Source organism: Otolemur garnettii, unplaced genomic scaffold (assembly GCF_000181295.1).
Source record: "Otolemur garnettii isolate 467f Iridium unplaced genomic scaffold, OtoGar3 scaffold00116, whole genome shotgun sequence".
Classification (NCBI taxonomy): Eukaryota; Metazoa; Chordata; class Mammalia; order Primates; family Galagidae; genus Otolemur; species Otolemur garnettii.
In genome coordinates this window covers 4,163,979-4,189,194 of record NW_003852511.1, presented here as the reverse complement: position 1 = coordinate 4,189,194, position 25,216 = coordinate 4,163,979, and the positions used below count along the sequence as shown (strand labels likewise).

At 36.7% G+C, this 25,216-nt stretch overlaps 1 protein-coding gene across 3 annotated transcripts in view; it reads left to right on the top strand.

Moving 5' to 3' along the window:
* The window catches only part of ARID4B (AT-rich interaction domain 4B), a 161,001-nt gene that overhangs the window by 86,601 nt on the left and 49,184 nt on the right, over positions 1 to 25,216 (top strand). For all 3 annotated transcript variants that reach the window (XM_003797437.3, XM_023517688.1, XM_023517689.1), the window contains exons 8-16: positions 5,480 to 5,618; positions 8,926 to 9,005; positions 12,863 to 12,939; positions 14,801 to 14,958; positions 17,840 to 17,912; positions 20,785 to 20,879; positions 22,110 to 22,207; positions 23,439 to 23,682; positions 24,013 to 24,188. In XM_003797437.3, coding sequence (XP_003797485.1) covers positions 5,480 to 5,618; positions 8,926 to 9,005; positions 12,863 to 12,939; positions 14,801 to 14,958; positions 17,840 to 17,912; positions 20,785 to 20,879; positions 22,110 to 22,207; positions 23,439 to 23,682; positions 24,013 to 24,188 — 1,140 coding nt within the window. The remainder of the gene's footprint in view (positions 1 to 5,479; positions 5,619 to 8,925; positions 9,006 to 12,862; positions 12,940 to 14,800; positions 14,959 to 17,839; positions 17,913 to 20,784; positions 20,880 to 22,109; positions 22,208 to 23,438; positions 23,683 to 24,012; positions 24,189 to 25,216) is intronic.

The following is a 25,216-nucleotide window of genomic DNA, read 5'->3' as shown; positions in this document are numbered from 1 at the left end:
CTAGCTTGTTAATTTTTAAAAGCAAGTTATTGATTCTTTTAATCAGTGTATTACTTGGTTGAGTTTTGCCCTTACAATTTACTCATTGTGAGTAGAGGTTGTGTTTGATTCTGCCTTAAAGAATAGAATACCTGGGGTGGTGACTGTGGCTCAGCCCCATATACCAAGGATGGCAGGTTGAAACCCAGCCCTGGTCAAACTGCAACCAAAAAATAGCCAGGCCTCATGGCAGGCCTCTGTAGTCCCAGTTACTTGGGAGTCTGAGGCAAGAGAATCGCCTAAGCCCAGGAGTTGGAGGTTGCTGTGAGCTGTAACAACACAACACTCTACCAAGGGCGATAAAATGAGACTCTGTCTCTGCAAAAAGAAATAAAAAAGAATAGAATACCTGAAACTGTGGAAATATTTTTTTCTCCTCTTCTCCAAAGTTTTTTTTTCTGGTAATCCCTCGTAAGTTTATGTGCAATTAAGCAGTGTAGGAAAGCAGTGTATTTGCTGTTATTTTTTTCCCCTTCAGAAAAAGAATAAAGTTAAGTAAGACTTATTATGATTCTTCTTAATAAGGAATTATTTGAAGGGCATAGGTTTTACCTGGTGACAGTGTTAAAATTTACCTGACACCTGATTCATACTTGATATTTAAAGGTCTCCAGATCTTAACACATTTAAAATTAATGTTATTTATATCATAAAATTTGCTCTTTTGAAGCATATAGTTTCATGGGGTTTTAGTATATTCAGAAGATTGTGACACTGTCACCACTATCTAATTCCAGAAAATTTTTTATTTTTTGCTGCTTTATTTTGACAGGAGAACTTGATTCCAGTTTCCTTCTTGATAAAACTTGAGAAGAAAAGTAGAACCCTTTTTACTAAGTGCATATGTTTGTATGTTCCATCTGGTTTAATCTCTGAGAAGCTATACATTGTCAGTCTTTCTGATTACACATTATAAATTTACTATATAAAGTTTGAAACTGAGTTAATTGGCTTACCTGAAATAATCATTAAAGTTAGAATTGCATTTCAAAGATTGAGCTTCTCAGATCCTCAGTTTTCTCTCTGCGTCTCATTATATACTGTTCTTTGGCCTACATCTTGTCTATCATTCTTCTTTCTTGATTTTTAATTAATTTGCAATTTAAAACGATGTGTTATCAGCTTTAAGTAATCAGCTGTTAGTGTATTATAGTAAATATTTTCGTGTAATTAGATTCGTTTCCAGTGACATCAGATTTTCTTGCATAGGACAGTGTGTCATGTGTGGCACTGTATACCATGCCACCAAAGAAACGACACTGTCAGAGTTGGATAAAAACCAAGTAGTTCTGAAGTGACAGAACTTGCCAACAAAAAGAAGGAAATAAGATAAAAACCAAGCAGCCTCTCTTCTTGTTTTGCCTTTGCTCCCTTAAAGTATTTCTGATGTTCATTTATTTCAGTTTATCATTTGTTGAGTATCTTGTATAAACAGTTTTTTGGGCAATTGCCTCTAAAAGGAAAATATTTTAAAAGAATGTTAAGTATCATTTTCACTCACTGCATACCTTTTATGATTTTAGAATAAAATATAATCAGGATTACATAGTAGAAAGAAATTCATCTTTTTTCACTTCATTTATTTCATCAGCAGGTATTTATTGAGCATCTGTGCTATGCCAAGCACTGTTCGGGTACTTTAGTTATACCAGTGAACAAAACAATTATTTAAAAAGTCTTAACCAGGCATGGTGGCTCATGCTTGTAATCTCAGCACTTTGGAGGCTGAGGTCGGTGGATTGCTTTGAGATTAGGGATTTGAGATTGCAGTCAGCTATGATTGGGCCACTGTGCTTCAATCTGGGGGACAGAGTAAGACCCTATCTCTTTAAAAACAAATAAAGACCCTCCATCTTTAGAGCTTACATTTTCTCATGGGGGAGATGGCTGTGTAAGAATAAACATAAGAAATAAGTAAATTGTATAGTAAGGTAGAAGTTCTCAATGCTGTGGAAATAAGAACAGGCCAAAAAGAGGTTAAGAAAGAAATGAGCTGTATAATAAATGTGAGTGAATGAGTAGGTAACGTAAGGAAGGTTAGGCACATAGTCCAGAAGTGGGAATTGCTTTAGAGGACAATATGGTATTCTGAGTGTGTAAAGTGGATAGGTGTTTTGTCTATAAGCAAGGTTTTTTTATTTTTCTTTTTGATAGGACGCTTTGGAGTCTGAAGTCTTCATGTTTGTTATGTTTTAAGAAAGAAATTAGAATTTTTATGACATAAATTGCTTTGTCACATAAAGCCCAGTTTTCTCTTTGTGTTTCGCAAATTTTGATAAATGTTATCTCTGACATTGTGGCTCTTTAGCTTGCTAATAATAACGATACAAAGAGTGTTCAGGCTGGGTGTGGTGACTACCCACCCTGAATTTTAGACCAGTCTGGACAATAGCAAGATCCCTGTCTCTACTAAAAACAAATTACTGGATATGGTGGTGCCCAGATACTTGGGAGGCTATGGCAGTAGAATTACTTGAACCCAGGAGTTTGAGGTTACAGTGAGCTGTAATGACTCTACTGCATTCTAGCCTAGACAGCAGAGTGAGTCCCTATCTCAAAATAAGAAAAGAAAAGAAAAAGTGTTCATAAACTCCTAGCTGAGCTGGGTGTGGTGGCTCATGCCTGTATTCCCAGCACTTGTGTAGGCAGAGGTGGGAGGATGAGGTGAGGCCAGGAGTTAAGACTAGCTGGGGCAACATAGTGAGACCCTGTCTTTAGAAAAACATTTAAAAACTACCTTTTGTAATCCCAGCTACTTGGGAGGCTGAGGTGGGAAGATTGTTTGAGTCAAGAAGGTAAAGGGTACAGTGAGCTATGATTAGGCCGCTATACTCCAGCATGGGTACAACAGAGTGAGATCTTGTTTCTTAAAAAAAGAAACAAGCCCTAGCTCAATAAGTCTTTTGTGACTACTTTGAAAAAAAAATTATGATTTTAAGTTGGATGTGTTCTGTAGTCATTAGGAAGTGAAAAGATAAAAGTCATTGCCCTTGAGAATCTCTTCTAAATCAAGTGTAAATCAGATTTGTAAAGTCTGTTATTACTGTTCTAAGGTATGTGCCTTATTTGTACAATCTTATGCTCTGCTAATATAAAGGTAGGTTGGGTTTTTCAGCTACCTTTAAGTTCTCTCTCTAATTGTTGAAATCAAGTAGTGACATTCCCTATATCACTGTGAAATGTTTAACATTATTATCATAGTTTTTGCTTCATTTATATTTATATTGATATATGTAAATACAAAGGGATGTCATTTATATTGTCATCCCTTTGGAAAAGTATCAAAGAAAAATTCAGAGTATATTGAATTTGTTCCAATCAACTAAATAGATGATTCAGGTTTAAAATTTTTAAATAGTTTTTATCTTTCAGTTAATCTTTTTTCTTTTTTTTTGTAATGAACTTGGTCATTGCCAACTATGTCAAAAATATTGTTATCCCTGTAGGTAATTCATAATTGCCATTATTATTATTATTATTTTTTTTTTTTTTTTTTGAGACAGAGCCTGAAGCTGTCGCCCTGGGTAGAGTGCTGTGGTGTCATAGCTCATAGCAACCTTCAACTTCTGGGCTCAAGCAGTTCTCCTGCTTCCGCCTCCCAAGTAGCTGGGACTACAGTGCCTGCCACAACTCCCAGCTATTTTTTGGTTGTATCCGTCATTGTTGTTTGGCGGCGCCAGGCTGGATTAGAACCCGCCAGCTCCGGTGTGTGTGGCTGGCACCTTAGCCACTTGAGCCACAGGCGCTGAGCCTATTTTGTTTTATTTTGTAAAAAGAACATACATTGTGTTCTATCTACTCAACATTTCCTAGTGTCTTTACTTATTCTGGTCATTTTGAGCAGCCAGTTCTTAGAAATCTTTATTTTTAGTACTAATAGCAGACTTTCACAGAACAAGATTCAAAAGAATAGCTTCAGCCGGGCATGGTGGATCACCTGAGCTCATAGGTTCGAGATCAGCCTGAGCCAGAGCAAGACCCCATTTCTAAAAAATAATCGGGCATTGTAGTGGGTGCCAGTAGTCTCAGCTGCTCGGGAGGCTGAGGCAAGAAGATCACTTGAGTCTAAGAGTTTGAGGTTGCTGTGAACTAAGACGCCACAGCACTCTACTGAGGGTGACCAAGTGAGACTCTGTGTCCGCCCCCCCCCAAAAAAATAGAATAAATTTTTGCCTTGTTTTCTTTCCTTTTTGGATACAGAGTCTCACTTGGTCACCCTTAGTAGAGTGCAGTGGCATTGTAGCTCACAGCAACCTTCAACTCTTGGGATCAAGTGATCCTCTTGCCTCAGCCTTCTGAGTATCTGGGACTATAGACACCTACCACAATGCTCAGCTATTTGTTCCTTCTTGAGATACGGGGTTCTTGCTCTTCATCAGGCTGTTCTTGAATTTGTGAGCTCAAGCAGTCAATCTGCCTTGGCCTCCCAGAGTGCTAGGATTACAGGCATGAGCCACTGTGCCCGGCCTAGTGGCTATTATTATTTTCCTTTATAGTTTTACTTTTAACTGTATTTCCTGTAACATCAAACTGGTGGTTTCAGATACTTTTTCTTCTGACAGTTAATATCTTTCTAATTTATTATTCCAATATTCAGTATTACTGAAAGGAACTGGCCAGGTGACACGTGGCTCACACCTATAATCCTAACACTTGGGAGGCCGAGGCAGGTGGATTGCCTGAGCTCACAGATTTGAGACCAGCCTGAGCCAGAGCGAGACCCTGTCACTAAAAATAGCTAGGTATTGTGGCGGATGCCTGTAGTTCCAGCTACTTGGGAGGCTGAAGCAAGATAATTGCTTGAACCCAAGAGTTTAGGTTGCTATGTGCTATGACGCTGCTGTGTGCTATGACTGCCACGACACTCTACTGAGGGCGACAAACTGAGACTCTGTCTCAAAATAAATAAATAATACAAAACAACCATATGTGCATTTTATATGTGCCTAGTTCATGTATATTTGTTATTTAAGGATCGCAGGGGTGATCTCTTAACCCACCTAACCCTCAGTTAATAAAGCTCTGCCTCCTCTCTTTCAAGTTAGCTTTGTACTGGGAATGTAAAATTACTATCTCCAGAAATTTTTTATTCTTGATTGTGATTGAGTGTATTTTCGTGTAGTTCTGAGTTGTTTAATATGGGACCTTTAGCATTTTGAGTATTTGGGGACCAGTTGTTCTGTCCTGATCTTCCCTTTCATCTTTTGAAATTACACCTAATAAATCTGAAAGATTTTAAGGAAAATAATGGATTTTTCTCTAATGATTAAACTCTTGCTATTTTTTTTCTTTTAGAAATTCAGAAAATGATTTAAAATTTACATTACCCATTCTGTAGGTTTAGGAAATGTGATAAGAGTCCTGAAATACTGTATTCACTGTCGGCATGCTTATTCTTTGTAGGTAAATGGAAATGTCTTTTATTTTTTTCTCTCTCCAGACCAGAGGAAGAGTCTTCATCATCCTCCAGTGATGAAGATGAGGATGATAGGAAACAGATTGATGAGCTACTAGGCAAAGTCGTATGTGTGGATTACATTAGTTTGGACAAAAAGAAAGCACTGTGGTTTCCTGCATTGGTGAGTAGTTTAAGTGCAAAAGTTTACTTCTCATCTATGTAAGGTAATGAAGAAAACAATGGATTTTTTTATTAATTAATTAATTATTATTATTTTTTTTTGGAGACAGAGCCTCAAGCTCTCCCCCTGGGCAGAGTGCTGTGGTGTCACAGCTCACAGCAACCTCCAACTCCTGGGCTCAAGTGAGTCTCCTGCCTCTGCCTCCCAAGTAGCTGGGACCACAGGTGCCCGCCACAACGCCCGGCTATTTTTTTGGTTGCAGCCGTCATTGTTGTTTGGCAGGCCGGGGCTGGATTCAAACCCACCAGCTCAGGTGTATGTGGATGGCACCTTAGCCAACTGAGCCACAGGCGCCGAGCCTGTATTTTTTTTTTTTAACAATGGATTTTTTTTTTTTTTACCAGTGTTTTTTATAGGTTCAAAATAGGGAGATGTTTTTAGCATTGTTCATTGCCCACGAAGATTATTTTCAAAATAATCTTCGAGTACAAAGAACTCTTGACGTCATCCAAGAAAGGCAAAATCTTGATAATCTTGGAGATTAGATACGTGGGAGTTGATTATACTTTCCTCTCTATTTTGGGTAGAAATTTGTGTAATGTAGGGTGTTAAAATGCCTAAGTTCATCATGAGGTCTAGCCTGCAGAAGAACACAGTCCTTCTTGGTTAACTAGCATAATGAGCCATTTTCCTGGTAGTTTTTGAGCCCGGGTGTTTGCTTCCTTGTTCTTAATCTTGCCTTTTTATGTATTTTCTACATAATCATGACTACAATTATACATTACTTCAGTGTCTGACTTTCCCTACAATTTTGATTCTTTTATCTATCTACTTTTTAATGTTTTCACTCCAAAAGTTGGTAAGTCCTTAGATCCCATGTTGAATATTTTGAATTTTCTGTTTGCTTTCTTGTATTGTCATTTTGGGATTCTGAGGAAGCCTTCAGTGGTTTATTATCGAGAGTTTCCTCGTTGTCCCAAGTCTTCTGTAACTCAAACTGTGATGACAGATACTAGTAAGTCTTTTGAACTTTTATCTCTTTGTTTTAGATAACCCCTAGAGTCCAGCAAGTAGTAAGCACCAAGAAAGAAATAATATATTATGGAACAGAAGCATCTTTCTTGTATACAGTTATCTGTCTACAAGTGGTATCTGTTTGCATCCTTTTCAGTGAACGTACAATGTTTCTTTATCCCCAGTGCTTATAGTATATAGTGTTTGGCACAAATTAAGTGTCCAATAAATGTCAGCTCTTTAATGAAAACACATGGACAGTTATTTGTTCTAATAACTATAAGTACTTTATAATACCTTTGTACCTTCCTGCCAGTCTATCCATCCATCATTTATTGAACACCTATTTGCAAGGATTGTACTAACACCTTTACAAATATTATATATCCACATTTAGAGGTAAGGAAACTGAGTATTAAAAGAATTAAGTAACTTTCTGCATTTGGAATGAATGAGTAATCTGAAACTTCAGGTATTGGTGTATATAATTATTTCTTTGTTCCTAAAGCACTAAGATTCTTTCAAAGAATTTCTTTTGAAAATGTAATCTTTGGGCCAGGGGTGGTGACTCAGGCCTGTAATCTCAGCACTCTGGGAAGCCAAGGTGGGTATATTGCTTTAGCTCAGGAGTTTGAAACCAGGCTGACCAAGAGCAAGACACCATCTCTAACCAATCTTTCAGGTTGTAATTCAGGGTTCAGAGTACATCAATATATTCTCTTTAGGGTGGTTTCCTTCCCTCTTAGAGGTTCAGTTGCACAGATAACAAAGTGAAGAGCCTTACGGATGAGGCAGTAACATGCATGAGTGAACAGGATAAAATGCAGGATGTGGCCAGGTACAGCTTACTCCTGTAATCCCAGCACTTTGAGAGGCCTGAGGCAGGAGGACTGGACTAGCCCAGGCAACGTAGTGTGACACCATGTCTACAAAAGACAAAAACAAATAAAATTTAAAAAAAAAAGATACAGATTACATTCCTATAGCAGAACTGGAGAGAGTGAGTCTATTTACTCATGTGCCGCTCACTGTTAGAATGGCCAAAACTAACATATATGTAGTTTTTGAAACCCTTAGGTCATCAGAGAAAAATAATGAATGGATTTGCCTAATAGGCCCCAAATTTTAGACCCTGATATTTAGGCTATTAACTCCCAAATTCATATCTTAAGAGTCCAAACCCCTATACTGAGCTCTAGACGTAGGTTTTTGTCTACTCAGGATCTCCATTTAGATGTCCTTGCAACACTTCAAAACTTAATAAATAATAATAGTTTCTTTTTAATCATTTCCTCTCTCATACCCAGACATGGCCTTTCTCTGTTACTTTTTCTTTTATAATGAATGACACTGTCATTTCCTTGTTTGTTTATACAAAGCGGAAAACTTAAGTCCCCTCTTTTCTCTCATCTCTTTACTTCCCTAGTTATCTCTGCTATTTCTAATCCCTTTAATTTGTCACACTTTACATCCAACCAACCACTTGTTGCATGATCATAATAACTTAGTTTGTTTCAGCTCTTGCTTTTCTCCAGCCCATTTTTTTATAGCACTAAAGTATTACTTAAAAAGGTTTATCTATTATGATGTTTTCCTTATTTGTTTATTAATGTACTTATATTTTTGAGACAGAATCTCACTCTGTTACCCTGGGTAGAGTGCCATGGCATCATAGCTCACAGCAGCCTTAAATTTTTGGTCTTAAACCATTCTTCCCACCTAGGCCTCCCAAGAAGCTGGGACTACAGGTGCTTGCCCCAGTGATCAGCTGTTTTTAGTAGAGATGGGGGATCTCACTTTTGCTCAGGCTGGTCTGGAACTCCTAAGCCTAAACCATGCCACCATACCCGGCACATTCTCCTTTCCTGTAAAGATTTTAGATTTTATCCTAAAAATCCTTATGGCCTATGATGCTCTGGAAATTCTGCACCCTTGTCCTTCTCTTACGCATACTATATATAGCCCCTCAGTTAAGACCCCAGCTCTACCACTTTTCTGTTTTTGACTAGAACTTGGTCCATGGCTTCAGTTTAGTCTTAGCCATCCTTCGGCTTTCAATACCATGCACATGCTGAAAAACAGTCTTGGTTATCTAGAGAGCTGGAAGGATATAGAAATATAGGATGCTAATTTAAAATTACTTGTATGTGTTTCTGGTGTATGTGCCTATTCTCAAACTAAATTTAGTTTTTGAACTTTAAGCTCAAAGTATTTTTCAAAAGCATTTAATTAGTAGGTACTTATATAACTATAAATGTGCTATTAGTTATAATAGTTTCACACTTTTTTAAAGGTGGTTTGTCCTGATTGTAGTGATGAAATTGCTGTAAAAAAGGACAATATTCTTGTTCGATCTTTCAAAGATGGCAAATTGTAAGTATATTTCTCTTGGTTTAAAAGAAATCTCTTTATAAACATAATGCTGTTTTTCAAATTAGGATGTTAAATGATAAATTAGTTATTCCTAATGACCACATTTGCCTGCCCCCCCCCCCGCCAAAGAAAGTACCTTTCAAATAGAACGTTTCCAAGGTGACTGTTTTTTGTACTTAACTGTAGCAGTCAGTCTCACAGTGTGTCTTTCCTTACTCATTTTGGTTTCCCTTCCAAACCAGACTCTCAGTGCTGTCTCATTCGTGAACATTCGCCCATATTACAACCTGTGGTGATTTGAGACAAATTTGCTATACCTAACATATCTTTATTGATATATTTTTGACCTTAAAGGTTCATTCTTTATTTGTCTAATTAGGAATTTCTAAGTCATGTCTAATGGTTGTAGTGATACTTTTTGGATAACATTCAATGTTTGCAGTAGTCAGGATGAAAATGGGCTACTGTAGATCTATGTGAAGTGTTACGAACATGATTTTCCTTGGAACTTTTTTTTTTCTTTTTTTTGCAGTTTTTGGCTGGGGCCAGGTTTGAACCCGCCACCTCTGGCATATGGGGCTGGCACCCTACTCCTTTGAGCCATAGACACCGCCCTTTCCTTGAAACATTTGTAGAGCTCAGTTCTGAATTTCTATGTTTTTTTTTGTTTTTCATTAAGAATTCTATGATTAAGCTCGGCTCCTGTAGCTCAAGTGGCTAGGGCGCCAGCCACATACACCAGAGCTTGTGGATTCACATACAGTTTGGGCTGCCAAACAACAATAACAACTACAACCAAAAAATAGCCAGGTGTTGTAGTGGGCTCCTGTAGTCCCAGCTACTTAGGAGGCTGAGGCGAGAGAATCACTTAAGCCTAAGAGTTGGAGGTTGCTGTGAGCTGTGATGCTCTGGCACTCTACCCAGGGTGACAGCTTGAGACTCTGTCTCAAAATAAAAAAGAATTATATGATTAGAGAAGCCAGATATTTTATACTGAGCTATATCATGTCTCAGTACCCTGTAAAGGTCATCAAATTTTAAGATTTTGATATTTGTGTTTTCAAGTTCTGAAAATGTATTTTTAAAAAATCTAGGGGGGCAGCACCTGTGGCTCAAAGGAGTAAGGCGCCAGCCCCACATACTGGAGGTGGCGGGTTTAAACCTGGCCCTGGCCAAAAACTGCAAAAAAAAAAAAATCTGTGGGGCTTGGCGTCTATAGCTCAGTGGTTAAGGTGCCAAGCCACATGCTCTAGGGCTGGTGGGTTTGAACCTGGCCCAGGCCTGCTAAAAAAAAAAAAAAAAAAAAGAAAGAAAATAACCAGGCATTGTGGTGGGTGCCTATAGTCTCAGCTACTAGGGAGGCTGAGGCAAGAGAATCACTTAAGTCTAAGAGTTTGAGGTTGCTGTGAGCTGTGATGCCACAGCACTCAGTGAGACTCTGTCTCAAAAAGAAAAGAAAAGAAAACAAGAAAAAAAAGTGTGGAAACAACTTTAACAAAATGGAGATAGAGAAATTTGAAGACTGAGGTTAAATACTGTTTTGAGATTAAATTATGGGGGGGGGGATAGGACAAATGGGGAAATGTTAGTCAAAGGGTACAAGGTTTCAGTCATGAATAAATTTTCAGAGTCTCATGTACAGCTTGGTACCTGTACTTACTTGTACCATATTATACACTTGAAGTTTGCTAAGAGAGTAGATCTTAAACATTTTCCTTCTCCCACAGTAACTCGTGAGGTGGTAGATGGTGATATTCATTTCACAATGTGTACATATGCAAAATCATTATACTGTACACTTTAATTATGTATAATGATATATAATATTAACATTACATAATATTAATATTATATAATATTATTTTGGCAGTTGTACCTTAGTAAAGCTGAAAAAGTGATCATGTCTAATTTCTAAATGTACAGTAATGATATATTTTTTAATATTTTCTTTTAAATATTTATAATGAAATATCCTAATTGAAACTGTATACTGTTTAAGATTTGCTTCAACATAATCCAGTTAGGGTGGGAAGAAGTAGGTAGGGATATAAATGAAACACTGACTATGAGTTTGTGATCATTGTAAGTTGAATGATGGATGCATGAGGGGTTCATTGCATAATTTTATCTACTTTTGTATTTGAAATTTTAAAAATAGAATAAAAAGAAATTGACAGGCCAAAAATGTATTTGGAAAGGTTTTAGGCTTTTGTGGACCGTTTGACACAGATATACAGAAGCTGAGTGATGATTTATTAGTTAAAAATAGGAAATAATGTGTTATATGTGATACTGTGTTTCCCCGAAAATAGACCTACCCCAAAAATAAGCCCTAGCAGGATTTCTATGCATTTTTTTTTTTTTTTTGAGACAGAACCTCAAGCTATCCTCCTGGGTAGAGTGCTGTGGCATCACAGCTCACAGCAACCTCCAACTGCTGGGCTCAAGTGAGTCTCGTGCCTCAGCCTCCCAGGTAGCTGGGACTACAGGCGCCCACCACAATGCCTGGCTATTTTTTGGTTGCAGCCATCGTTGTTGTTTGGCGGGCCCGGGCTGGAATTGAACCCGCCAGCTCCGGTGTTATGTGGCTGGCGCCTTAGCCGCTTGAGCCACAGGAGCCGAGCCTATGCATTTGTTAAATATAAGCCTTACCCCAATGATAAGATCTAGTGATGGGCATGGCTATGCAACATACCTGCATAGCCACGCCTTGCATTTCTGCGCAGAGTGGTAAGGAAGACTGAAAGTACCTTTTATCTGCCACAGCTCCTTTCTCCAAGCCCAGCCGTTGGCACTTGCTCAGATGCGCGTGTAATAACTGAGGTCACAGGCGTCCTATTGTACATGTGCGAACAGCTAGGGGAAAGGAGTGCACATATCACTATCACCAGCCCCACCAACAAGGTGGGCTCCCCCTGTCAGGTTCCAGAAGATGATGACTTAACTGTATTTGAGTAAATGTAGATTATTGTATTATGCTTAATAAAAATAAGACATCCCCTGAAAATAAGCCCTAGTGCGTCTTCTTGAGAAAAAATAGATAGAAGACAGTGTCTTATTTTCGGGGAAAAATTAGGTTGCCTCTGACCCTCTTAATACTATGAAATTCCACAAAAGTCTGTGAGCCTAGAATTTACTTCTTTAAAAATGCTTCAAAGAATATTCACATTATAAACCAGTACATTTTCTTTCACTCTTAAACTGATTTCTCATGAATATTCTAAGATGATGGCAAATTCTCACTTTTTTTTTCTTTTTTATCCAATTTATGCACCTTGTCATCCAAACATTTTAACTTATATTGGAAAGTTTCCAGTATTGGATTTATTTATTTTTATTTTTTGAGACAGAGTCTCATTATGTTGTTCTGGGTAGAGTATTGTGGCATCACAGCTCACAGCAACCTCAAGCTCTTGGGCATAAGCAATTCTCTTGCCTCAGCCTCCCAAGTAGCTGGGACTACAGGTGCCCGGCACAACACCCGGCTATTTTTTGTTGCAGTTGTCATTGTTGTTTAACTGTCCCAGGCTGGGTTTGAACCCGCCACCCTCGGTGTATGTGGCTGGCGCCATAACTACTGTGCTATGGGCACCAAGTCCACTATTGCATTTAAGCATGAGACTCTTTGATATTTGAGAACATCTTTGTATTATAAAATATCTCGATAAGGTGAGATTCTTCTGTAGATAATTTCACATTTTGGCATCTTCCCTAGCATATTATTTGGGACTTGTGCCATTGCTTTCTTTATGAATATCAATATTACCATATTTTCAGTATCTTTCCATGTATGTAATCAACTGGATTCTTAATTCATCTATTTTTTTGTTTTTTCCTTTATAATTAAAAACATAAAGTACTTCAGTTCCAAGAAAAGATGTCCATGAAATTACTAGTGATACTGCACCAAAGCCTGATGCTATATTAAAACAAGGTAAGGATAATCCTGGAATAAATTACAAATAATTTAAAAACTGCTGAAGTTTTTGAAGATTAAATTTTTTTATTGAAAAAAATTTTTTAAATGATATCCTTCATATTTAGTTTCTTGTAGCTTATAGATTTATAAATCCGTGTGTCTTTTGTTATATAGACTTTCTTCTCTTTTTCTCTTTTTAGCTTTTTATTAGGGCTATAATCTAGAAAAGTGGGAAAGAAGTAGACCGTCAGCTATTACTATACTGGCTTTTGCCTAGTAAATAAAACTTCCTTGGGATGGTAGAAAAAATAATCCAAGTAATTTTGATTTTGTCTTTCTCATTGATTAGGAATATGCTTTAATTGCATTTGTTACTTGTTACCTTAAAATGTAAATGCTTTCTCTTTTTCCGTATTTATTTATTGAATCTGATAACATGTAAATTGTTTCAAGATTATTGAAATTTTATTTCTGTATTTAAAGTGAGAATTATATTCAGCTAATTTTAATTTAAGCTAATTGTTAGCATAGTTTTAATTTAGGTTTAACTGAAAAAGTTAAAACCATTTATAGTCAGTTTTTAGGTATTGTTATGTTTATTACAGTGGCTCTTTGACTGCTCTATCATAATGTTGCATGATTGCTTCTTGGTTAAATTGTTAAATGATTTATCTGTGTTAAAGTTGCTTTTATTAGATAAGGTAAATATTTGTTTAAAAGAATAAAATTGCTCTTTTCCTTCCATATTTGTTAGAACATAAGATTCTGGCTTGGTGCCTATAGCTCAAGTGGCTAAGGTGCCAGGTACATACATTACAGCTGGTGGGTTTGAATCCAACCCAGGCCTGCCAAACAACAATGACACCTGCAACCAAAAAACAGCCATGTGTTGTGGCGGGCGCCTGGTAGTCCCAGCTACTTGGGAGGCTGAGGCCAGAGAATTGCTTTAGCCCAGGAGTTGGTGCTGTGAGCTGTGATGCCATGGCACTCTACCCAGGGCAACAGCTTTAGGCTCTGTCTCAAAAAAAAAAAAAAAGAACATAAGATTCTTCCAGTGACAAGTTTTGCCATTTGTAAAATGAGCACCTCATGTGTAGAACTGGTAAGATTAAATTGATTACTGCATTAAAAAGCACTTAGCACAGTGCCTGCTACATAGCAAACAATAAATTTCAGTTGACTGAGAATGAGAGGGAAATAAAAATGTCAGTGGTATTAGCACATTACATTATTTTGTTTTAAGAGATGCGATCTGCTGTCACCTAAACTGGAGTTCGGTGGTGAGATTATAGCTCACTTCAGCCTTGAACTCCTGGGCTTAAGAGATCGTCCCACCTTTGTCACTTGAGTAGCTGGGACTACAGGCATGTGCCACTATTCTCACCTAATTGTTTTTTTTTTCTTTTCATTTTTTTTTCCATTTATCTCACTGTGTTGCTCAGGTTCAAGCAATCCTCCCTCCTCAAACTCCTGAGTTGTTGGTACAACAGGCATGAGCCACTATATCATGCTCTAGCATAGTAGTTTTGTTTCCTTTTTTTTTTTTTTTAGAGACAGAGTCTTACCTTTGTCACCCTTGGTAGAGTGCTATGGCATCACAGCTCACAGCAACCTCCAGCTCTTGGACTTAGGTGATTCTCTTGCCTTAGCCTCCCTAGTAGCTAGGACGACAGACACCCGCCACAATGCCTGGCTATTTTTTGGTTGCAGTTTGGCTGGGTCAGGTTTGAACCTGCTACCCGTGGTATGTGGGGCCGGTACCCTACTCACTGAGTCACAGGCGCTGCCCAGTAGTTCTGTTTCTTAACATTTTTGGACAAATCAGTTGTCTTTAATTTCTCCAGTTCATGTAGTCTTATTTGTGGTCTCTTTCCAGCCTTTGATCAGGCACTTGAATTTCACAAAAATAGAACTATTCCTGCTAACTGGAAGACTGAGTTGAAAGAAGATAGCTCTAGCAGTGAAGCTGAGGAAGAAGAAGAAGAAGAAGAAGATGATGAAAAAGAAAAGGAGGATAATAGTAGTGAAGAAGAGGTAAGTAAAAAACGTTGGTGCCTGTTACAATTATAAGTAATAGTTGGATTTCTTTTGTGGGTTAGGGTTTGTCATCAAGTCATTAATCACATAAATATTTATAGTATGAGAAATATCTCACAATGAAATTGTTAGTGATAATTATAATCCTCCAGCTGGATTACTTTGAGATAAGAATATTACCTTTTGAAATTAAAAATACTAAATACTGTTATCCTAATAACTTCAAAGATAGTTCTTGCCATGCGTTGCTTTATCATGTGATTAACATGGTCATACCATAAACAAATATACTGTTGCATGATTGCTTATTGCATCTAATACTTTAAAATGTTTTTCATTATCATGTAGACAGCTGTCAACTCTTAAAATGTTTATACCAGAATATTTTATTGAAATATCTAGAAAAGTGTAAAGTATTTTTCATTTAGTATGAAAAGCAAAATCAGAAAAGGAAAGATTAAAATCTCTTTGATGTAGCGAACCTTACATCATTTTATCTAATACAAATGGGTGGATAGTTCTAGTCGTATCATGAATAAGATGTCTGTGAATTTACGTGGATTAAAGAGCTAATGTTTTAGATTCTGGTGTAACCGGTGCTTTAGATTTGGCACTCTTCAGTGGTTTGCTGAACAGCTTCCTAAAATTTATTAAGTGAGTGGTACAGATAGGGAAGGCTGCTGTATTTGACCTTAGATTGACTTTATTTAATGTTTATTTTAAGGGAATTTATTTTTAATGTTTTAGGTAAGTTTTGAAATTCTGTTTAACTATAGTAAAGTATTAATGGAATAGGATTGTTCTGGAAGAGTGTATAATGGTTTCTAATAACAGTGTAAAATTACCTTGTGTAATTTATAATAATCGTGTAAAAATTACCTTGCTTCAGTCTTCTCCCTGATTGCTTTCCTTTTGTTGTTTCTTTGACTGCTTTCTATTTAAAAGGCTAAAATGAACAATCTTTCCCTTGCTGAAACCCTCCTGAGTGACTTTTTGTAACTGTAAAGGGCATGCTTCAATGTAGAACTGCCTGTATGGTCCAACTCGCGCCTCTTATTTCTCATCCTGTCTCTTAGCATAACCCCCTCTCCCCAGTGCTGTAGCACTATCAAATTATGTACGTTGCTGCTACTTATCTTTGCACATCCTAGTACCTCTGCCTTTATTGCTCCTCCTTTCCCTCCGTCAGTCAGCCTGGCACACCACTGTTTCTCATTCAAAACCTACTTACGTGTCATCTCTATAAAAGGAAACCTGTGAACCATTCCCTCCCTCGCCTCAGAAAAATTCATCACTTGATGTTTGCTAGTCTAACCTACTACTGGTCCTTGCACATATTTTTTGCCATTTATGTATATATGTACACATACATATATATTTATATCTATGGTCTATTCCCCCCCTTTAATCTATGAGCTCCTCCTAGTTAGGAACCCTGTCTTGCCCATATTCAAACTCACAGTGTCTGTCACCGAGTGGGAAACGTAACAGATGATCAATAAATATTCGTTAGCCAGACCTTTCAGTGCTTAGATTTGTGTTTTACAATTATTTTAGTAACAACAATTCTGATCTCCAGTTTAAACATTTCCTTAAGTTAAATACAACCTCCCCTTAAATGTTTTGGGAATAGGAATAAATTTGACAGTTTATTAAAATCAAATATTGTACGATGAGGGCACTTAAAATAGTACCTAGAAAATAGAGTCCCTTAGATTTGTACACACTTGACTACCTTACCCAAACCTGGCATATTTGGAGTGTGTTTAAATTGAGAAATAGATTTATCGTAAGCAAATGAATGGTGTCATTTATTCTCTCCCAACTAGAAAACTGAACAGTTTGTTAACATAGCTTTTTTTCTTTTTAATTTGTTGTATTAGGTTTTAAAATAAGAGGGCAAATCTCAGGAGAACAATGGCATTAGATGCATGAGGTTCTAAAAAAATGATATGTTTTGATTTATTTAGAATATCTGTTAAATACTCTAATTCTTACTATTAGAAATACGCATGATTCAGCGAGAGTAACTGTAAAGCCTTGCTGTGTATTTTGAATCATTGTCTCTGCAGTTACTCCTGATCATGTTCTGTTATGGCAAGCTCCATAGCTTATTGTTCCTTTATTTGATTCAGCACCTAGCATAGTGCTTACACTTACAGGTGCTCATTAAATGTTTGCTGAATGGATGAAAGTCATTAAATTGGTGAGTTCCTCAATCTTACCTACTACCCTGCTCCTTGAAAGTTACTTCCTCCAGCTGCCTACTGCCAGGCCTTGGGCCACAGCATCAAGAAGCTGGTCCCTTCTTTGTAATTCATAGATCAGGAAACTATTTTGTTACTTGCAGATTTCCCCAAGTCTGAATCCAGGTATTACAGATCAAGTTTGTTCCCCACTTCATGGGTTATAGAAGCTTAAAGTATTGCACTATCCAGTGGGACTGTATTTGAAGAAGGATACTTGTGGTTACAGCTTGTGTAGCTCCTTAAGGAGCAATCATAGGGTCAGCTTTGATTTTAAACCCTGACCCATGTTCCCATAAGTGAGGGTAGGTCTTCATGATCTTGTAATCTTGATTTAAAGAATAGATCTCTGATATGGCAAAAAGTTCACGAAAAATCTTACTAGTCCTGTTTCTTATATGAGAATTTAAATTTGCGTTTCCAACTATTGAGTTAGTTAGGACATTCCTTTATAAAGTATAAAATGGTTAGACTTACCTGGTTTTGACTGACTTAGCATTAAAAGAATTTTTAATTTGGTGAAATGCCTTTGAAATGTTTTAATGATTATTAGTCTTTACTGTTGTATGCTTATATTGTTAAAATGTTTAATTGAAGAAAATAAAAATCCTTTCTTCTGTGATTAAAATTAGGAAGAAATAGAACCATTTCCAGAAGAAAGGGAGAATTTTCTACAGCAGCTGTATAAGTTTATGGAAGACAGAGGTGAGTGTTTTCTCCTTTATCCATCCGAATGTTGTAGGTTTCAGACAGTGCATTAAAAATAAGAATTTTTGTTCATTAAGCTTCATGTCACCAGTATTATGACTGGATTTTTTATTTTTCTTTTTTCTTTTTTTTTGAGACAGTCTCACTCTTTGTCACCCTGTGTAGAGTGCCGTGGTGTCATTGTTCTTAGCAACCTCAAACTCATGGGCTCAAGCAGTCCTCTTGCCTCAGCCTCCTAGTAGCTGGGACTATATGTACCCAGCACAGCGCTTGGCCAGTTTTTCTATTTTATTTTTAGTGTGTGGTGGGGCTCACTCTTGCTCAGGCTGGTCTTGAACACCTAAGCTCAGATAGTCTACCCACTTCAGTCTCCCAGAGTGCTAAATTTAAAGAAGGGAACCATCATGGCTGGATTTTTGGCTGCTGATACCACCAGTACCCAGCATAATGCCTGTCATGTAATAAGTGGAATGAGGAATTTGATAGTATTTTGATAGATAATATTATGGCATGGACACATTAATGCCTGTGTCCTGTCTTGCCAATCCTTCTACCTGTTCATGGGACCCCAGAGATATTATGGATCAATAGCAGAATGGGACTCATAGTACCATTTTATTAGTACCCACACAAGACCTTTAATAAAAAGCCTCCTACAAAATCACTGTTTGATACATTTTGTGTGTGTGTGCGCACATGCCAGAGAGAGAAAGACACGCGCACACACACACCATATTCTTAAGCTGGGTTGTTAGTCATCTCATGACCCAGTACTAGAACTAAGAAGAGAATTCAACTATTGATACAGAGCTAGAAATAGAGAAAGAATGTGACATAGAGTCCCAAGGTGAGCCTTGGCTCAGCTTACTGAATCTAACTAATGTGGCTAAAGCCATGTAAGGATTGGGAGAAGAGGAATAATTTACAGTGATAACCGAGCCCTTCAGTGAGTGTGGCCTGGTTACTGTCCTGCTACCTTCTTGGTCAGAGTCTATTTTTTCCTTTCCTGGGACGATACTAGAAAGGAAATGAGGAGAGGCAGAAAACTTTCTAGCTTGAAGGGAAGAATAAAATGAATGATAAGCCACAGTATTCTGGGAATTAATGTTTTAAAAATGTTTGTAATGCTGATGAGGAGAAATTGGCTCTGTTTGTCTTCTTTTTTTTTTTTTAAATGATAAGGGCTACCACAACATAGGCATTGTTTAATTCTTTGATACAAAATGTCTTTGATTCCTGTAATAGTTCTTTGTGTGAGTGGCGGCATGGCCTAGTAAGTTGCCGTTTCATAGGCTTTTGTATAAGATAAAGTGAAAAAGCAAAGAAAATGAAAAGGAGTAAGCCAGTCATATATTTTTTAGAAAGGGCCATAGATTGCAGTCTATGGCTACTCTGTTATCTCCTCTGCCACTTGCTAGCAATTAGTTTGATTTAGTGTCCTTGCCCTGTATTTTCCTGTATTAGACGGAAACAAAACTGTAGCTTTATTGTAGAATCACTGTTTAGGGTGGTAGTAAATTAGTAAAACACAAAGAAAATACTATAAAAATAAGTCTTATTATGTAGCACTTGCCATTCAGTTACCTCAAAATTCAGTTACCTTTTTATTATTTTTTTCTTTTTTTACTGTGTCCCTATGCAGAATAGATGAAGCTTTATTTTAAACAGTAGAGTTTAAACTCATACACAGGCAAGCCTAAACAGAGTCCTCTGCACATTATGCCTGTATACATTTATCTGTGCTGTCATTTATTTATATTTATATATATACATACACACACATATATATTTTATTAAATCATAGCTGCATACATTAATGCACTCATGGAGTACAATGTGCTGGTTTTATATACAATTTGAAATATTTTCATCAAACTGGTCAACATAGCCTTCACAGCATTTTCTTAGTTATTGTGTTAAGACATTTATATTCTATACCTAGTAAATTTCACATGTACCCTTATAAGATGCACCGACCTTTTTATTTCTTAAAAGAGACAAGGTCTTCCTTTATCACCCAGGCTGGAATGACAGTGGTGCAATCATAGCTTACTGTAACCTTGAACTCTTAGGCTTAATGGATCCTTCCACCTCAGTGCTGAGTAGCTGGGCCTACAGGCACACACTACCATGCCCCGCTAATTTTTTAAATTTTTGAGGAAAAAACAGCTACTTTGCCCAGGCTGGTCTCAAACTCTTTGCCTTAAGTGATCTTTCTAAAATGCTGAGATTAGGCTCGGCGCCTGTGACTCAAGTGGCTAAGGCACCAGCCACATACACTTAAGGTGGTGGGTTCAAATCCAGCCCAGGCCCGCTAAACAACAATGATGGCTGCAACCAAAAAATAGCCGGGTGTTGTGGTGGTGCCTGTGGTCCCAGCTACTTGGGAGACTGAGGCAGGAAACTCGCTTGAGCCCAGGAGTTGGAGGTTGCTGTGAGCTGTGATGCCATGGCACTCTACCCAGGGTGACAGCTTGAGGCTCTGTTAAAATAAAATAAAATAAAATACTGAGATTAGAGGTGTGAGCCACTATTCTGGCCTTCTCAGTGTTTTCTTTAGTTCTACCAAAACTTATTTCTCTAATTTTTAAAATCTTCAGTTTTGTTGGAATTTTATTTTATTTGGTATTTATTCTCTTCCTTGCCAGAAGGAAGGAAGTGTAATGAAATCATCATAAGTTTTCAAAAATTACTATATGAAAAAATTTTAAAAGGTGACGTGGGCTTAGTGGCAGGTATCATTAACAAGAGATATTTTTTCCCATATAGATTGCACTATGTATATTAAGTGGCATTACTTGAATCTTTTAAAATTTTAAATGAAAACTATAGTATGTCTCTAATATATATTTTGTATTTTCTCTAATAGGTACACCTATTAATAAACGACCTGTACTTGGATATCGAAATTTGAATCTTTTTAAGCTGTTTAGACTTGTACACAAACTTGGAGGATTTGATAATGTAAGTATTTTTTTTTTTTTTTTTTTTTGTGGTTTTTGGCCAGGGCTGGGTGTGAACCCACCACCTCCGGCATATGGGGCAGGCTCCCTACTCCTTGAGCCACAGGTACCACCGATAATGTAAGTATTGTAGTCCTAAGTGAGATATTATTTTCCTACATGTTTTCTCAGGTATCTGCTGTCTCTAAAATTGTTTATTAATAATCTAAGAATATAATGAAAAGAAAATGAAAAGTACCGCTTAGAAATTAGAGGTAGCCTCCTTAGAAAAAATTTAAATTTTTTCTTTATTTTTGAGACCAAGTCTCACTTTATCATCCTCCGCAGAGTGTTGTGGCATTATTACTCACAATAGCCTCAAATTCTTGGGCTCAACCAATCCTCTGCCTCAGCCTCCCAAGTAGCAGAGACTACATGCTCCCACGCACCAACCACAACCCCCAGCTACTTTTTTTTTTAGAGACCAGGTCTCATTCTTGCTCAGGCTGGTCTCGAACCTCTGAGCTCAGGCAATCCACCTGCTTTGGCCTCCCAGAGTGCTAGGATTATAGGCATGGACCACCACGCTGGGCCTAAAATTTAATTTTATTTTTAAATTACATGTTTTTTCATTGGGCTTCCTTTTTTGCTGTTAAGTATATCTTAGTCACAGTGCAGCTGTTATATCGATGAAAATCCTTACTTTCTCCGTCTTTTCCACTAGACTTTGTGCTCTTTGAGAGTGGGGGTCTTAATAGTCTTTATATTCTTAATCCCTTTCAAGGTACCTAATATAGAGAAAAGAAGTTTGTTGAACTAATCTGAAGAAATTATTTAAGATTGCCTTGATATATGACATTTATCCAGTTGAGAATATTCTATAGAATAAAAAAGGTTCTTTGATAATTTTGGTTTAACTGCTTTATTAGCTTATAAATCTTATGGGAAATAATAAGTCCTTTAAAAATTTTTGTGTCCTATTTACAAATTTTGATTTAGGAGCTGGAATTTTTTATTTTTACTATTACTGGGTTTATTTAGAAGTCAAATGATCTAATATTTCAGCATTTGTAATTTTGTGAGATTTGTTAAGAGTACTAAAACCTAAACCATGTTTAGAACTTGTTGAGTTTGATAATTTTATTCCTTTGTGTAAGTATGTAAAACATATACTACATATGCTGTATATATCAAAATGTTATTGCATTTCCTACCTTTTAATTTTGAATTTTCATTTTACTTTGTCCATTAGATTGAAAGTGGAGCTGTCTGGAAACAAGTCTATCAAGATCTTGGAATCCCTGTCTTAAATTCAGCTGCAGGATACAATGTTAAATGTGCTTATAAAAAGTAAGTTAGTGTACCAATAGGCTATCTTCAATATTTTACCTAGAAAGTAGGATGGAATTTACTATACAACTAAGTCTGTTTATATCTTTAAAGAAGAAATCAGGAAGTTTTACTAATCACGCTACGATAGCATTTTCTAAAGTGTATTCTGTGAATGCCAGATCTATGAGAAATTCTGTGAAGAAAGTTTTTGAGGCCAAGCTTTACATAGAGCTTAAGAGGCTCATGTTCTGAAGTCAGATACATCCAAGTTTGAGCTTTGGTTCTTCCAATTATTATTTGTTTGTGCTTTTGGACCATTTAAGTGTTCTCCTAAAGGAAGTTAATGATATACTTGCCTCAGATGATTACTCATTAAATGAGAACTGTTAAGTGAACCAGTATCTCCCATATAAGAAATGTGCAATGAATAGATGTAACTAATATACTGATCACTACTATTGTTAATATTATTATACTTAAGATTATGATTATCTTTTCGGCTCAGCACCTGTAGCGCAGTGGCTAGGGCGCCAGCCACATGCACCAGGGCTTATGGGTTTGAACCCAGCCCAGGCCTGCTGAACAACAGTGACGACGACAACAACAAAATAGCTGGATGTTGTGGCAGGCACCTATAGTCCCAGCTACTTGGGAGGCTGAGGCAAGAGAGTCACTTAAGCCCAAGTTTGAGGTTGTTGTTAGTTGTGACAGCACGGCACTCTACTGAAGGTGACATAGTGAGACTCTGTCTCAAAAAAAAAAAAAAAAGATTATGATTACATTTTTATCCTGAGCACATTTTTAATTTAATTAATTAATTAATTTTTTAGAGACAGAGTCACACTTTCTCACCCTCAGTAGAGTGCCATGGCGTCACAGCAACCTCCAACTCCTGGGCTTAGGCGATTCTCTTGCCTCAGCCTCCCAAGTAGCTGGGACTACAGGTGCCCCCATGATGCCCAGCTATTTTTTGTTGCAGTTTGGCCGGGGCTGGGTTCAAACCTGCCACCCTCTGTATATGGGGCCAGCGCCCTACTCACTAAGGTACAGGCGTCGCCCTCGTTTTTTATTTTAGTGAAAATTTTTTGTTTGGATTAAAACAATTGGAAAGAATTGGAGTAAATTAGAATGTTAATATGGCTCAATATTTGAGAGTTTAAACAAAAGAAAAGAATACACATTAAATAAAAATTCTCTAGTTATATTTTCAAATGTTTTCATCAAATGTAATTTCTCTCCGTGTTTCCAGATATTTGTACGGTTTTGAGGAGTACTGTAGGTCAGCCAATATTGAATTTCAGATGGCATTGCCAGAGAAGGTCACTAACAAGCCATGCAAGGAGTGTGAGAATGTAAAAGAAATAAAAGTTAAGGAAGAAAATGAAACAGAGATCAAAGAAATAAAGACTGAAGAGGAGAGGAGTATGATGTCAAAAGAAGAAAAGCCTACTGAGGACGAAAATGAAAGAAAGGAGAACATTAAACCCCCTCTGGTAAATCAGATATTGTTAATTGTTAATACCTTCTTTGGGATATTTTCTACATCCTCTATACACAAACCAATATATTGTATATTATACTCGATTATTCATACATTTTTGATTAAGTGCTACTTTGTATAATTTTGATTATAATAACTGTTCAAAATAGCTGTTAACTATTTTTGTGTCATGTGTTAAAAATGGCTGGAGGTTTTTACAAGTAATTGGTAACTTTATCATTATTGATGCTGATTGGTACCTCCTGTTGCTAACAGTAAGATCATCGATTTAAGCTGAAAAAATTTTACTTTTGTTGGTTTAGTTCCTCTGATCTTTTTCTAGGGAAGTAAAAAGAATTTATTAGAGTCTATACCTACACATTCTGATCAGGAAAAAGAAGTTAACATTAAAAAGTCAGAAGAAAATGAAAATTTGGAGGATAACGTTGATAACACAACTAGGGTAGATGAATCCATCAGCATAAAGGTAGAAGCTGAAGAAGAAAAAGCAAAATCTGGGTAAGAAATTTGTTTTTGGTTACAATGCTTTTTGGCTAGTTGAATTCTTATAATTTGCTTTTTGTATGTATATGAGTCTAAATTTGATTAATAAAATATCAAATAATATAGTGATTGGCACTTACTAAGTAAATTGCATTTGCCTCCTTCAGAGACCCTACTGATGTAAATTTGTAGAAAAAGATCATCTTTTTTGATCTGTTATTCTTGCTCTCATCATGGAAAATAACAAAATTTTTAGTTTGGGAAAAGTACTTTTTAATGCATTAAGATCTGCTCCATGACACGATAATATAAACTTGGGAAGATGTCCTTCTAGTGTTTTGTAAATGGTATGTTGGCTAGCGGTTCTGAAAGTTGTATTTACTTTTTAAACAAAATAAGAATGGTAAAATACTAACAGAAAATTTTAAAAAGGCCAAAATTGTTCTGTTTAATGGGATAGTAGCATTTACTAGTTTTAGTCGTTTTAGAATGATGGATTATTTGATAATGTCATTTTTACACTGCTAGTAGACCCCTGGATTTTATAGTTAATCTTTGACATTTGATCTTACTTCTCTGCTTTAAAAATATAAACCTCTCCATGTTAGTGGTTCATTTAAATAAGCACGACAGTTTTGTTTTTAATCATTTTAGTGTTTATCTGAAATTTGTCCATAGCATGTATACAGAGGAGGAAAAAACCCTGGGCTTAGATGAATATGGTAAAAGGTGCTGGTTTATTATACTTTGTTGTATTTCTGTGTATACAAATATATTTGAAGTGTATCTTAATGCTTACTTGGAGACTGTTTTAACTATTGAGAAACTTAGCAAAGATTTAACTTTTTACCATTTAGAGTTCTTCTGAAGTTTTGGTGGCCTCATACAGACAAGCATGGAAGAAAAAAACACTGGGTTTAGATAATATAGTAAAAGTATTTGTCAGTTATACTTTGTGTGTTACAGTTGTATTTTGAGGTACTCCTTACTGCTAATGGAGATTATTTCAGTAAGAAACTTAGTTAAAGATCAGCATTTTGCCT